Here is a 15,933-nt window from a genome sequence, read left to right as displayed (position 1 = left end):
TTACCCATAATCCTTTTAAGTATTCTGCAGATATCTGTGCAATGTGCACTCATGACTCATGAAAATCTGGAATGCACTGATCGAAGCCAATTGTACAGTTATACTATAAAAACAGGAGTTATGAGTATACCACATTGAAATAAAACAAGAGAATAAGAGATGAGGGCCCTCAGAATCGTCACGTAGAGTGATATAACAGTTACATGGATGCCGGGCATGTACCCATAGGTACGGGCCCGGGGGGGGGGGGGTTTCTGCATGCCGAACGTCATTAAGTATTTCCTTTACTTTGGTGCTCATGATCGTAATTTGGATGATGCTCAAGATATTTGAGGCGTGAATACCTGTTGTTCTTCTAAAGGCTTGTTTATTACTGTGAAGATCACACCATAACACTTAATTGTTCTATAAACGACACATGGACAAGAATACTATTCCCATAGAGGTTAGTCTAGTTAATTCCTGATGGACCGTATTTCGTTCAGCGTTACGTTGTACATAACACGGTCCGTCAGAAACTATAGACGACATGGACGACATGGATGCCATATAATATGCCCAATAGTCACTCAATTTTACTTAGCTAGAAATAATGTCCACAGACTCAAATCTGTCAGCACGTCTCTACTGTGAGTTTGTTGACGCTATTGGCCGGCCAGGTTTGTTAAGAAGCTCCATACACTAGCAATATTTGTGGCCCAATTTTAAACTATTATTGGAAACGATTGTCATGTCATCTAAATCTGTATTACTATGCATCAAACGCGTAGAAATGTGAAACACGTTTAGTGGTGGCGGAATGTAGTGCATAATGAAAAGGCGTACTACGAACATTTATTTCAAAATGAGCCCTGTGATATTACAATCTACGTACATCCTAACCATGTAGTTCATATCATAAGCCTGCTTATATACATACATATGTATCGAATACACTAGCTACACGTATAGCGTTTATGTACGTATTGATTGCAAGCACGGTAGATTTGAATATTCATTTGTTTACTGCCCGGTTATCGGGGTGAACTCATGAATATATTCTGAACTAAATGCAAATGTATTCAAATCACTTCCGACTCGCAATCTGAACTATTTTTCAGATCGAGTATAATCCGATTAGACAGGCGCTAATGGGAAAGTACAGAAACGTCCACCTCATCAGCATAAAAGTACAGAATTGAACTCAATCTGAACTATAGTACGGAAAATGTCGTAATCTGTACTATTTTTTCTACTAGTGTTAGTGTCCAATAGGACAGCCCTGTAGGTCCCAGATGACAATCCTATTGGCATCCAACAGGACAACCTTGTAGGCCCTAGAGAACCATCCTATAGGCCATCATTTAGCTAGTCAAAAATAGATGAAACCAAGCTGTTTCTTAGAAAATATGCTAACATTTTAATTGAAATGGAACTTCTTGAAAAAGCCCGTCATTATTTACGACCTGGGGAGATGTAGGGGGTGTGGTTTATTCAAAAACTTGGGAGTGAAGGTCGTAAATAATGATGGCTCCCTAATAGTAGAGTGTGGAATGACTGGAAAAGCCTTGACAGATCCACAACAACGTGATAGTGACCATGCGTCTTAATTTTGTCTTGTAGTAGTCCCAAACAGAATATATACATCTATAAAACACAAATCTACTTCAGAGGCTTGAAACAACATGTTTACTCTCGAAAGCAATTCTGTGGTAAACCATTTCGAACAATTGACATAGCAAACTGTCATAGAGTAGTGGGTTAGTTTTTATAATCAAGGTAAAACTTCAGTTAATGAAATGAAAACATTGAACCATAGACCGTACATGAAAGGGGTGTAATTCTATTATCTAAAAGAATCTATAAGTAGCCAGATATAAACAGTGAACTGAGAACCAAAGACAACATAATAAATGGGTACATGTGTGGAAACATATAAATCCCTTTACACTTGGTCCAAGCCAAACAGGGCATTAATTTAGTCTATTGTTTAGTAAATGCATACAGGTGTGGAAACATATAAATCCCTTTACACTTGGCCCAAGCCAACCAGGGCATTAATCTGATAGTGGATTTGCATAATCCCATATCTTTGGCCAATTATGATTCAATGTAGATTCATGTGACTGTTTATATCCAATGACGTGTAGCGGGCTGGAGCACAGATGATTTATGGGAAATGGGGTAGGATATAATTGACTTGTGATCTGTAAGTTTTAGCAGATTTATTTAAAATTGGTTTGGGAGCTAAGAGAGCTCAATAAAGCTACATCTCCTTCTCTGAGAAGTTCTGTGCAAGTGTCTATGTATAGTTGTGCTGTGTCGAGAGTGTTGACGATAGTAAGATCCAAGTAACATTCTGGTGAGAATCTACAGAAGAGTTGAAGTCGACTTCGTTACACAAACGTATAATAACCACGTGCACTTACAAATGTTTTGATTTTAAGGATTATAGGTTTTTTGTTGTAATTTCAAGGGTTTATAATATGAAATTTTTTTTTACCAATAACATGCGTCTTTCTCGAGCTTTTGAGATGCTCTTTTATGATTTTATGTATTACAAACATGTAATACCAATATCTTTCTTTAAAAAAATATTCACAGTTGATGGTGGGCTTGGTATTGTAACTATAACTGATCCTCCAACATTGAGTGCTGATTCATGTATGGCTCAACTTGAGCTGACCTTTGATGTAACGGTTTGTGAGACCAGTGGGACAAATTACGCTGAAAGCTCGACCTTGATGGCAGCGTACTACTCTGATATGTCGTCACTGACGGGGACGTCCGTAGCTGCTACATTTCCAAATGGTATATTCACTTTGTTAGCCGAAGCTAATGATGTTAGATTGCTAACTGGTTTCACAGTTACACTGCCTGCAGAAACTGATAACTGTGCGGCAATTAAATTCATATGTTTTACTGGAACATTTCCCAGTGACATTAATGATGATAACGACCGAACCTGTATTGGTTTGAGGAACAATGAAAAAGTATTCAACTGTCCAGGTATGTATGTATGTATGTATGTATGTATGTATGTATGTATGTATGTCATAACATAACACATCCATTACAGCTTTATCAACAGCAGAGTAACATGCATGATGAGTTTATATATATTTTACGCCATTGAAATTACTTATGTAACTTCTAAACTTAACTATAGTTTAGTGTAATGATAACATGGTGCCTGTATATTATGCCATTATGACGGACTTTTGGTGTTGTTTGAATAGATGATTGCCACTTATTTTTTCAGTGCCGACCCTAAACTGTTTTTATGTATTCGGAAAAAGATAATAAACTGTGAAGTCTAACGAGAAATAGTGGATGTGTAAACTGACATCAACTTAAAAAGACAATATAAAACTGTTCTTCCAATCTGTAATGGCTGTTCATTGTTTCAGTGTAACAATTTGCATCATGGGAGTTAATTGACATGAATATGGATTAGATAAACATTGAATATTTATGACGCCTAAGTGCATATTTAATAAAGTCATGAATAATTCATTAAATAAATATTGACATCTGCTAACATCCAAAATATAACAGTGTAACACTGAAAGAACAGTATACATGTACGTGAAAAGTGCATCGATTTGTTGTTTCTTAGCAACCTAGTAATTTTTACTTCATGTTTAATTGTTATGGCGGTTTGGGCTTGTCTTAAACTCCCTACATTCCACACTGAATTCCACCCTTCTCGGTACCTTCCTATTACATGGTGAGTTGGGACGAGGAAGGGCTTTTACCAGTGTTGGCGCTCAGTACAAACTAACTCATAGATAATTATTAAGGTAGTCATAGTGAAGCTGGTTTTACAGGTTACCGATCATTAGGCTTACACAGGGATTATGGATGATTGCAAATGTTATTTATTTTGTTAATATTACCCCACTAAGGAAATTATGAATATTTATAGACAGGGTTGATAACTAATATTTAGTCAAACTTGTTGTAACAAGTGCATGGAAAAATGTATAATGTAAAAATACAACATGTGTTTAAGTGAGTGACTTTAAAACAAATGATCATGACAACTCAAATGACAGAAAACGAATGATAGTTGAATTACAAGCCCTGCACTCTTAAATAAATGGAATGTCAGTCGACACTGTATAGCATAAGTGGAATGACACATTGCCAGCCATTCGAATGCTTTGAAAGTGGAACGACAGCATTTAAAGTAAAAAGAGGAATGACACACCAGGCCTTTTCTACATTCAGCTAGATGAATGACACCCTCTGCACTCTTAAATAAGTGGAATGACAGCCGACGCTGTATAAGTGGAATGGCAGCCATTGAAATGCTTTGAAAGTTGAATGACAGCATTTACAGTATGTAAACTGTGGAATGACACCCTTTTCTACATTCAGTTAGTTAAATGACATCCTCTGAACTGTTAAACATGTGTAATGACAGTCGCTACTCTATAGCATAAGTGGAATGACAGCATTTCCAATGCTTTGTAACTGGAATGACAGCATTTCCAGTATCTCAACATTCAGTTAGTTGAATGGCATCCTCTGAACAAGTGGAATGACAGTCGCTAATATATATATAGCGCAGGATGTCATTCAACGAATTGAATGTAGAAAAGGGTGTCATTCCACTGTTTACATACTATAAATGCTGCAATTCGTTTTCTGTCATTCGGGTTGTCATTCGTTGTAGTGTCGCTCTGTTTATGTTATTGTCTACGCAGCATTTTGTCCTGAACTAACAATAGAAGGTGGAAATGTGTCAAATACAGCCGTGGGGGATGGCTCTGTCGTTATTGTCACTTGTAATGAGGGTTTGGAACTGAATGGTATGAGTGAAGTGACCTGCAATGCCGGAACATGGAGTGATGAACCAACCTGCAGTGCACCATGTGATCCATTCACACCACCACACAATGGGGCGTTGTCTACTGATGCTGTTGCTGAGGGAACAGAAGTGACCATCAATTGTGACGATGGTTATAATCCTACTGGTGGTAACACTACCAGAACCTGCACCAATGGTGAATGGACTGGAACACTGCCAACTTGTATTAAAGGAGCATGTAGGTATCAATCATGCAGTATTTATAGCCTTATCGCTCCGCTCAAGAATGTTGCCTATTGTTATAAGGTTGGGATGCGAGAATTGTTTTGGCTACTCCCTTACAAGTATCATCAACACACCAATCTCTTAATTCTTAATTCTCACATCCCTACATCTCCCACTCCTCCCCCTCCATTCTTTCCCTTCTGGAATTCTGTGTCTAGGGGTGCCCTAAGAGGTCACTGAAATGCGGTCATTGATACGTGCACCAATTGCAATTTCATTTGTTTGAAATCCTTTATATGGGCACCCCTAGACAAGACAATGCAAATGGCAGACTGTCATGAAGGTAAGTGCATTTAGGATCGCTGTCTGTCTAAGGATACACCAGTAAAAGAATAACCGTAATGCAGAACTCTCATACTAATTATATCTCAAGTCTTGGTATAATTATCTTCTACACAGGTGTACATATTTACATCCTACCTTGAACAACATATTTCTCCTGGCATTACTATTAGTTAGATCGTATCACGTGGTAGACTATTGACCCCGTGTATTTACATTTGCAATACACATAATAAGTATGTGACTTCATGAAACTTAGAAATTTAAAAAAATGACAATTTTTTCGGTATAGCCTAGAAACATTGATAAAGAGAATAATCGATTTCTGCTTTAACTCGTAAATCAGGGATGTTATTAAGTATTACATCCCCGCAAAATGTTTGTCTTATTTCACTTTTGATTGATGACTTTCTGTTATAAAATCCAAATGAAATTCCATTTGTTACCTCAAAACAACACACACCTTTATCCATATAAAAATATCGTTATCTTGTTATCCTTTTGTATATTTGCCAATTTTCAAAATATTTTTTTAGTTTATCAATTTGTTAAATTTATACTGATAAATACAATAAAACACTTTATTTTCTAAATCAAACTAAAGGAGCCTTCAGCAATTGCAAAAGGGGGATTTAAGGATGGGTCACTTTTTACAAATCTAGTATATAGTGAAACCATGGAAGTATAACACTTCCATGGTGAAACCAAACCAACCGTACCAAACATGTACAAAGTGTGCTTTATTATAGTCCCTCCCCTCTTATCATATTTAAGTAATTATAAATATGGACTTATGAAGGGATAATCCAATATTAAACCAGTCATTTTTAATTGTGGCTTTTGTGAAAAATTAATTATTAGAGTATGTCAGCAAATTCATTTACAATATTAATAGTTCAATTGAAAGCACAACTCTTCAAATAAAGGGTCGTGGATTTTTAATTACTAAGTACTCTCTCTTTTTCACTTCTTATACAGGTTGGTCAGGAAGTAGTCCCATATCGAATCGGCGTGAACTTTCTGCATTGATGAGTATGATATTGGCGATAGCGATAATTCTGAATATCTGAAAGGGGACACAAATACACAAATGTACGTAATTGTTCACAATCACATTTTAGAGACACTGACAACAATGTATGTTTGACGATGTGTGTAACGTAAATGGAACACCACATTAGGAATTAATAATTTCTTTTTAATTTTGGTTCTGGAGAGTAATTTTATGCATAATGTTTCATCCTATATATTTGGCGTTAACTTGACAAATGAAACCAAATTGGAGTTGCTTCACATCCATTGTCCTAACAGTGGTCGCAAAACCTAGAATCCGAATTTTTCGAAAATGCGTTAATTTCCTCGAATGGCGCGCGTTCCTCTTTAAGTTTAAGTAGTGAAACTTTTACAAAGTTTTGCCGAATAATATTCCAATTAAGAATGATTCTAAAATCAAAAATAGATTATTGATATGTCTTCCTTTTCAAACTCTCGCTCAATGTTTGCTACATGTACAGCTTATACCTGAAAAGTGTTTTTTTTTATATTCATACTGACATATTCTCTTTTTCATATTTCAGATAAAGTTGTGGAAAAGGGGCGAGAGGTCATTATATTATCCCTTTGAAATATAACCTGGCTAAGATAAATTTGAACGCTATGCATTACTAATGATATAATCAATTATACTATTAGTCAATTAGTCAATTATACTATGCACACGTTATTATCGTCGAACAGAAAGTATGGATTGTATACAATAATCGTTGCACACAAAACGAAAACCTGTGTCAACGACGTCACTGGTTCGATGATGCTTTAAATATCAATCAAATGATTTCATTCCAAATTGCCAATTTCCCTATTTTCCCATAAGGAATAATGATGTTATTTCCAAATATTTGTCTTCATTCAGCTGGAGTACTCTTGACCTAAGGCTTTGGTCACCATTCGTCTAGCTAGTGACCCGTAATAGTAAGGCCCTTAGTTCATTAGCCATTTCATCGGATGAATGGAGAAAAGTAAAGGGAACCAAGAAAAATATTCAATGTTAATATGTTTCGTTGTTTAGGTGTTGATATTAATTGTGTGAAATATAGATTTGATACAGCTTCAGGTGTTATCTTGTTAACATTACCGTTATGAAATAATTTGTAGTAATATAAAATCTACCTTGAAATTTAAAAATGTATTTTATAACTAGAATTCAGTTATCTAAACTGTTCAAAGTAAATCTGATTCCAGGAGGATTCTGGGACTTCAACGTATTTGTGCGTAAAAACCCGTTGTGTGATCACTATGCATTCTGTTATATATGGTAAAGTTTCAGCATTCCATAGCCAATAGGGGACTTGTAAACCCGCCATGTTGAATGTTGCATCATGGGAAATGTGATAACGAATACTAATTAATTATTATTGTAAAAAATATTGTTACACTGTTTGTAACCACAAATAACCAATTCATAGTAACTCTGATCATTGTGGGAGGTTAATTCATCAGTAATCCAGATTAGGCATAACAATAACCACAGATAATCTCATGGTCCTTTGCATCTGAGCATGCTCAGTCTGGATTGTAAGTTTCCTATTGAAAGCAACAGATAGCATAACACTTCATAGAGATACTCTGTGATTTGTAGGAGAAAGGTAAAACGTTTCCATAATTTACATCATACTTTTGTTTGCTTGAAATATGCATAAAAAAAGTTAAAGCTATAATGATTTCAGTTTAAATTTTCTTAAACATTTTGTGTAAAAAATGATAAAAATGATATTGTTATAAGGTTAATTATCATTTCTTTTATTTCAATATAATTGTTAAAATAATTTTTACTAAAGATTAATAGCCACTTTAGTCATTGGAGTGACATGTTTTTATTACATAGCAAATACCGATACAATGAATGCATAATAAACACTAAGGAAGAACTAGAACTCGGGCTGGAATAGATATCTAGACAAGAATTAATTTTGAACTGGATTTGGGGTGGACATAATGGAAACTGCTACAAATTAGTCTACGATCTGAGCCCGATTTCTGAGTAACCTTAAGCTTGGCTTAATAAAAAATGATGGTGTACGAACTCAGTTAATTGTGGAGTCATGTGTATGTATATTGTGGAGTCATGTGTATGTATGTATGTATGTATGTATGTATGTATGTATGTATGTATGTATGTATGTATGTATGTATGTGTGTATATGTATGTATGTATGTATGTATGTATGTATGCATGTATGTATGCATGTATGTATGTATGTATGTATGTATGTATGTATGTATGTATGTATGTATGTATGTATGTATGTATGTATGTATGTATGAATGTATGAATATGTGTGTGTGTGTGTGTGTATGTATGTATGTATGTATGTATGTATGTATGTATGTATGTGTGTGTATGTATGTGTGTGTGTGTGTGTGTGTGGATGGATGGATGGATGGATGGATGTATTTATGTACGTATGTATGTATGTATGTATGTATGTATGTATGTATGTATGTATGTATGTGACCGGCTTGGAATCTATCTACAGGTTGCAGGTTCGAGCCCCGTCGCTGCCTGCTGTTTGTTTCTGAGTGGCTAAAATCCTTGGGCAAGATTTAAACCACGACAGTGCCTCAGTCAAACCAGCTGTATAACTGGGGACCTGGTAGGATGTAGGTTGCAATGTGAAGGCTTTAATCCTATGCGCTTAAATGGCTGCAATGGATTGTATGCTCCCCGGGGAGTTGAGGAAGACTAAAGGGCCGTTGTGCTGTTCTGATCCGAGCCAGGGGTAATAATTGTAAAGCGCTTTGAGCACGGAGTGGGAAAGCGCTATATAAGAAACCAACATTATTATGTATGTATATGTATGTATGTATGTATGTATGTATGTATGTATGTATGTATGTATGTATGTATGCATGTATGTATGTGTATGTGTGTGTCAATTTGCTTGAAAACAAGATGATCTCCAAATTTCATTTATTTCAAAAGGGATAGATAGCAAACTTTCATATACGGCAGTGGTACCTGAAATGATGTTAAGAACTTTTTTATCAAGGAAACTGGTTCTGAAAGTAGTACTTTCAATCACATGTGACAGGATTGGTTTGTATTTCATGTTTGCGCACAAGATTTGGTCACATTTGTCCTACTTTATATATTTATGTTTTGGACAGAAACATGTGTATCACTACGTGACTATATGCCTAATGTCCTCGATGGGAGATGGGTGTTCTTTCGAATTTAAACGTAGCACTGCGACTGTTTATTGTGTATGCAGTTTGAGTCAAGAAATACGGTTTTTGTTGCTGAAATGCTAACTTTGCGGTAACTCTTTAGTGTGAATTTGTAATGTCTACTCTTTTAATTCCAAGCTCAAAGTTTTTACCATTACAACATCTCGTGAATTCTATATACATATATGTTGTGGGCGCCTGAAAACTAAGCAATAGGTGACACGACATGATTCAATGAGCAAAGTACAACGCAAATAAGTTGATAAAAATTCCAAAGAAATTTTGATGGAAAATGAATAGATATTATCAAGATTTTCAACTCATTAGCATATTGCTGATTTCCAAATGTGGAGATGCAACTTCTTCATATGCTGGCGGAAGTTCATTACGGTCCTCATGATATGAACTACCTTCACTGTCGGAATGTACATTGTCACTGATAACTGTGTCGTAAGAGGGTGGTATTTCATTCCTGTTTGACAAATCGTGTTCAGACTCCGGGTAGTAGGTACTGGGAAACAGAGAGAAAAAAGTAATTTGTATTTATATGTACACATTTATAGTATGGTATAAATTATTCACACAATACGAGTAGTTGGACACAATAAAATGGTGGGTGAAATATGTTGTTAATATGGGCCACGACCAAAATATGCACGGAGTGGGAAAGCGCTATATAAGAAACCAACATTATTATGTATGTATATGTATGTATGTATATATGTATGTGTATGTGTGTGTCAATTTGCTTGAAAACAAGATGATCTCCAAATTTCATTTATTTCAAAAGGGATAGATAGCAAACTTTCATATACGGCAGTGGTACCTGAAATGATGTTAAGAACTTTTTTATCAAGGAAACTGGTTCTGAAAGTAGTACTTTCAATCACATGTGACAGGATTGGTTTGTATTTCATGTTTGCGCACAAGATTTGGTCACATTTGTCCTACTTTATATATTTATGTTTTGGACAGAAACATGTGTATCACTACGTGACTATATGCCTAATTTCCTCGATGGGAGATGGGTGTTCTTTCGAATTTAAACGTAGCACTGCGACTGTTTATTGTGTATGCAGTTTGAGTCAAGAAATGTTGCTGAAATGCTAACTTTGCGGTAACTCTTTAGTGTGAATTTGTAATGTCTACTCTTTTAATTCCAAGCTCAAAGTTTTTACCATTACAACATCTCGTGAATTCTATATACATATATGCTGTGGGCTCCTGAAAACTAAGCAATAGATGACACGACATGATTCAATGAGCAATGTACAACGCAAATAAGTTGATAAAAATTCCAAAGAAATTTTGATGGAAAATGAATAGATATTATCAAGATTTTCAACTCATTAGCATATTGCTGATTTCCAAATGTGGAGATGCAACTTCTTCATATGCTGGCGGAAGTTTATTACGGTCCTCATGATATGAACTACCTTCACTGTCGGAATGTACATTGTCACTGATAACTGTGACGTAAGAGGGTGGTATTTCATTCCTGTTTGACAAATCGTGTTCAGACTCCGGGTAGTAGATACTGGGAAACAGAGAGAAAAAAGTAATTTGTATTTATATGTACACAATTACAGTATGGTATAAATTATTCACACAATACGAGTAGTTGGACACAATAAAATGGTGGGTGAAATATGTTGTTAATATGGGCCACGACCAAAATATGAAATTGAAATCGTCATCATTTGTTTTTATGGAAGACTTTGGAGAGAAACTACGTAAGAAAAGAAATATATACCTTTTGTATTGTTTCATTGATATATGCATTAAATGATCGGATTGATTAGTTGATTGGTTGGTATAGTGGATACACTATAGGGCATCACACAGACACACAGAGGCAGGCAGATATGCATGCATACATACATACATACATACATACATACATACATACATACATACATACACATGCATACATACATACATACATACATACATACATACATACATACATACATACATACATACATACATACATATATACATACATACACACATATATACATGCATGCATGCATGCATGCATACATGCATGCATACACACACACATACACACATACACACATACACACATACATACATACATACATACATACATACATACATACATACATACATACATACAATGTACATACATACATACATACATACATACATACATACATACATACATACATACATACTTACATACATACATACATACATACATACATACATACATACATACATACATACATACATATGGCCAACTGCCTTCATAGGAAGTTTGTGTTCTTAAAATATAGCTTAATTACTAAAAACCATACACAAACAAACAAACGCACACATACACATACATGCATGCATGCATACATACATACATACATACATACATACATACATACATACATACATACATACATACATACATACATACATACATACATTCTACATACATACACACACACATGTGTACACATACGCACACTACGAGCTCGAGGATATAATCGTTTTTTAAAGAGTACAAATTCGAAACAGGCAATTAAGTGCATAATATTACATGCTTATTTCATACAGGTAATATTTATAACAATTTAAAATAAAAATTAAGTCTAGCTTAGTAATGTACGATTGACCTAAGGTGACTTATCGCCAATCATAATGGTGATTTGGAAAATAAGTTCTCCAGAACCAGTGACATAGACACAGGTTGTCATAACCTTGGATTATCATGGTATACGATTAATACATATTTTTTGTTCAACGACAACATCTTTCCGAGCGCATGCTATGATAGAATATATTTTGTTGTCTACTACTTTCGAAAGTTCACTTCAATTCACGCCTACAATAAATAAGTCGAAGCAGTAACTATTATATATCAACTTTGATATAACTGCATTGTTTCATGTGCAATTCACCCGTTGTTCAACAATATTCAACAGCTTTGCATAGTTTTTTTCCGGTTTATTTGTTATAGGCATGTGATAATCTAATCTTTTTAATCATCGGGAAATTCTTTATTTTGGGGTTATTTTTTGAAATATTTGACGATAACCGGCTCCTTTCTGTCTGTCCATGTTTTATGTAAGTGGTTCTGGAAAGAACAAGTTTAACTCAGTGACAATTGGAACATGACTGTGTAGGTGTGTGTATGTGCTATTTTAAGTACGAGAACTGATATAGACTCTATTATACCTATATAATAATGCACAATAATGGAAAGCAAACAAAACATATTATAGGACATTACTTGGAAAATAATAATAAGACAAAGATAAACTCACTCGTAATCTATAATAACTTACGCCATAAAGCTCTGTGTACGAATCTACGCACTACTATGATAAGTATATACTCACCTGCGGCTCAAATTTGTGGAATCATACTCGGAGCATTACGTAATTCGTAGATTAATTCCTTGGGATAAGCATAGACGTAGGGTCTATGGGATAATATAGAAAGCAATGACCAAGACTATATGTTTCAGGTGCGTAAAAACATATTCTCAGTATTGCAAACGAAATTGTGACACTATAAAGAACAGCAAAGATTAGTACATCATATGTGCTACTTTGATATAAGTTGGAATTCTTCCAATCCATTCACCATTGTTAGTGCAAGTTCTGGTAGTGTCACTACAGGCAGGGTTACACCCATCATCGACGTTGATTGTCACTTCTATTCAGATGGCAATGGCAACAGTAGACAACATACCATTCGTTGGCTGTGATATTTATAAATATACTGTTACATTAGAATTATCTTCTGGCATTGTTAGAACATTTGATTGGCGGCTGCATATTTGGGGATTTTCTCGACATTTTTAAACTTGTAATATATTATGTCGTTAGGATTTGAACGTTGACAGAGACATAAACAGAGACGAAATGGTCACTGGACATTGCATAGGTTTAATTTGTAACCTCTAAATAGGGCAAGGTCATTACATTGTCGACGTCCTTTTATTGATTTCAAGTTGTAAAGACATCGTATATTGTCCCTTTATTGATTTCAAGTTGTAAAGACATGGTCTTACTTTGTATAAAAAACATAATAATATTGGGTTCTTATATAGCACTTTCCCACGCCGTGCTCAATGTACAATTATTACCTCTGGCTCGGATCAGACGGGTACAACGGCTCTTTAGTCTTCCTTAACTCCCCGGGGAGCATACAATTCATTGCAGCCATTTAAGCGGATGGGATTAAAGCCTTTATATTATAACCTACATCCTACCAGGTCCCCAATGATACAGCTGGGTTGACTGAGGCACCAATCTTGCCCAAAGACTTTAGTCACAGAAGCAAACAGTAGGCAGCAAGAGGGCTTGAACCTGCACCATGTAGATTCCAAGCCGGTCACTCTAACCACTCATCCATCACGACTCCACATATCCACTGTTATCAACATCTACACAACTGTTTCATTCAGGCATATCATTCCTTTATTTATTTATTTCAAGTTGCAAAGACATATACCGACCCTTAGTCTGCAATATATCTTCACAGCTGTATTTTTATTACACTTGCATTTGTCCTTTAAATTCACGTTATTTTACGAGCTCAAGAGGAGTGTCTTCGCTCGTAAAATAACGTGAATTCAAAGGTACCAACAGACCATTATCAGAACACACAACGTTGTAATATTTGTATAAATTGTCCAAATATCCGACATAGACGGGTTGTCGTTAATCAAAACACGCAAACGAAACATTTGAGGAGTTTTTGCAAAACTTGGCTGAAAACGTGTACCAAAACCTCGCAATACTTTCTTCCCGTTATTACTGAGAACACAACATAATCAGGTCATGAGCAACAGCTAAATTTCTTACATATAAATCTACAGTTCATCGAAGTTAATTTTTTTTAGCGACGGATGTCAAGAAACATTCCGTGGGTTATTACTATCTAAGTAGTTTCTTTACAAACGTATATAGTCTTTACAATCGACCAATCGGAGAATGTGTCTCTCAATGTGGGCGGGAATAAATCGTAACGCATGCGTATAGGTAACTATACAACCAAGTGCGAATTACCTATTTGTTATTTGTATTTGTACTGAAGACGGTGACAAGAGGAAACCAAGAAAATGAGGTAAACTTACTTTATTTTTCAAAGCAACTATTTGCCTTTTTAAAATTTCTTTTGCGATTTTGTTTGCGCCTGCCTTAACATACATGTTCTCATTTCTGCATATATTTACTACATATACGTTCAAAACACAGTTTAATTATCATGGATACTTTTGACCTGAGTTGATCATGACAGACCTCACAGAACACGTCCCTGCTTCAAACAGAACCAAGCATAACAACGTCGACTTCTCTAGCGCATTTTCAAATTCATTTGGACGTGAACTTTCCGATTGTCGCGTCGTGGAAACACTCGATGATGGATTGAATTAGCAGAGCTTATGACGAAGTGCCCAGGTATCTTCAATTCAATTCACTAACTTTATTATCCATATACGAATGCGGAAATTTGTCTTTAGGCTCAAACGTCAATTTACAAAACAAAGACATCCAGATGGGAGTTTATCAAAAGATCTGTGGAAGGGTTGCACATGGTCATTGACAATTTTCTAAGAGCGAGCTTTCCTGTTAACTGCCTTGTGATAGTGACATGCCAATGTAACTTGACGACAGTCAATGATCTTCTCTGCTGTGTTTACAATTCGGTTGAGTTTACTCCTGTTTTTAACTGTGAAGTTACCATACCAACAAGGATTACATTGAAAGTCAAAACACTTTCAATGATAGACCTATATACCAATTGCAGCACATTCTGATTGACATCAAATGACTTTAATGTCCTAATAAGGAGATACAGTCTCTGTTGAGCCTTTTTTCGCGATAGAGACTGTGTTTTCGGCGAAAGAGAGCTTGCCATCAAGAATTGACCCAATGTATTTGAAACTAGTAACAACTTCGACAGAATCGATCGTCATTCATTGATACAGGCGTGAAATGATAAATTACTTTGTGTGCTACAACCAATTCTTTTATTTTTGCAACATTCATTTCGAAAAAGCTGTCTTTACACCAATTATTTAAAATGTGAATATTACAAAAATAATCAACTAAAGAGTCTTCATCAAGTAATAGACCAATAAGTGCCATGTCATCGGCAAATTTAAACAGACAACTTATTGCAGTATTGCATCTCATGTGATCAGTATAAATGTGGGTGATACACCCAACCTTGGGGAGCAACAACGTTCAGTACAATTATTTCATCAGACATATAACCATTAACGCAAACCCGCTGAGGTCTATCCTTAAGAAAGTCGCGGATCCAAAGAACTAAGTTAGAATTAACATTTAACTCAATCAAATGCTTTAATAGAA

At 35.4% G+C, this 15,933-nt stretch overlaps 1 protein-coding gene across 1 annotated transcript in view; it reads left to right on the top strand.

Moving 5' to 3' along the window:
- The window catches only part of LOC144435463 (sushi, von Willebrand factor type A, EGF and pentraxin domain-containing protein 1-like), an 86,358-nt gene that overhangs the window by 39,593 nt on the left and 30,832 nt on the right, over window positions 1–15,933 (top strand). Inside the window, exons 4-5 of the mRNA XM_078124057.1 lie at window positions 2,584–2,988; window positions 4,692–5,033. Of these exons, the coding sequence (XP_077980183.1) occupies window positions 2,584–2,988; window positions 4,692–5,033 (747 nt within the window). The remainder of the gene's footprint in view (window positions 1–2,583; window positions 2,989–4,691; window positions 5,034–15,933) is intronic.

Source organism: Glandiceps talaboti, chromosome 5 (assembly GCF_964340395.1).
Source record: "Glandiceps talaboti chromosome 5, keGlaTala1.1, whole genome shotgun sequence".
NCBI lineage: Eukaryota > Metazoa > Hemichordata > Enteropneusta > Spengelidae > Glandiceps > Glandiceps talaboti.
The sequence above is the reverse complement of the archived record's forward strand: the minus strand, read 5'-3'. Positions and strand labels throughout refer to the sequence as shown.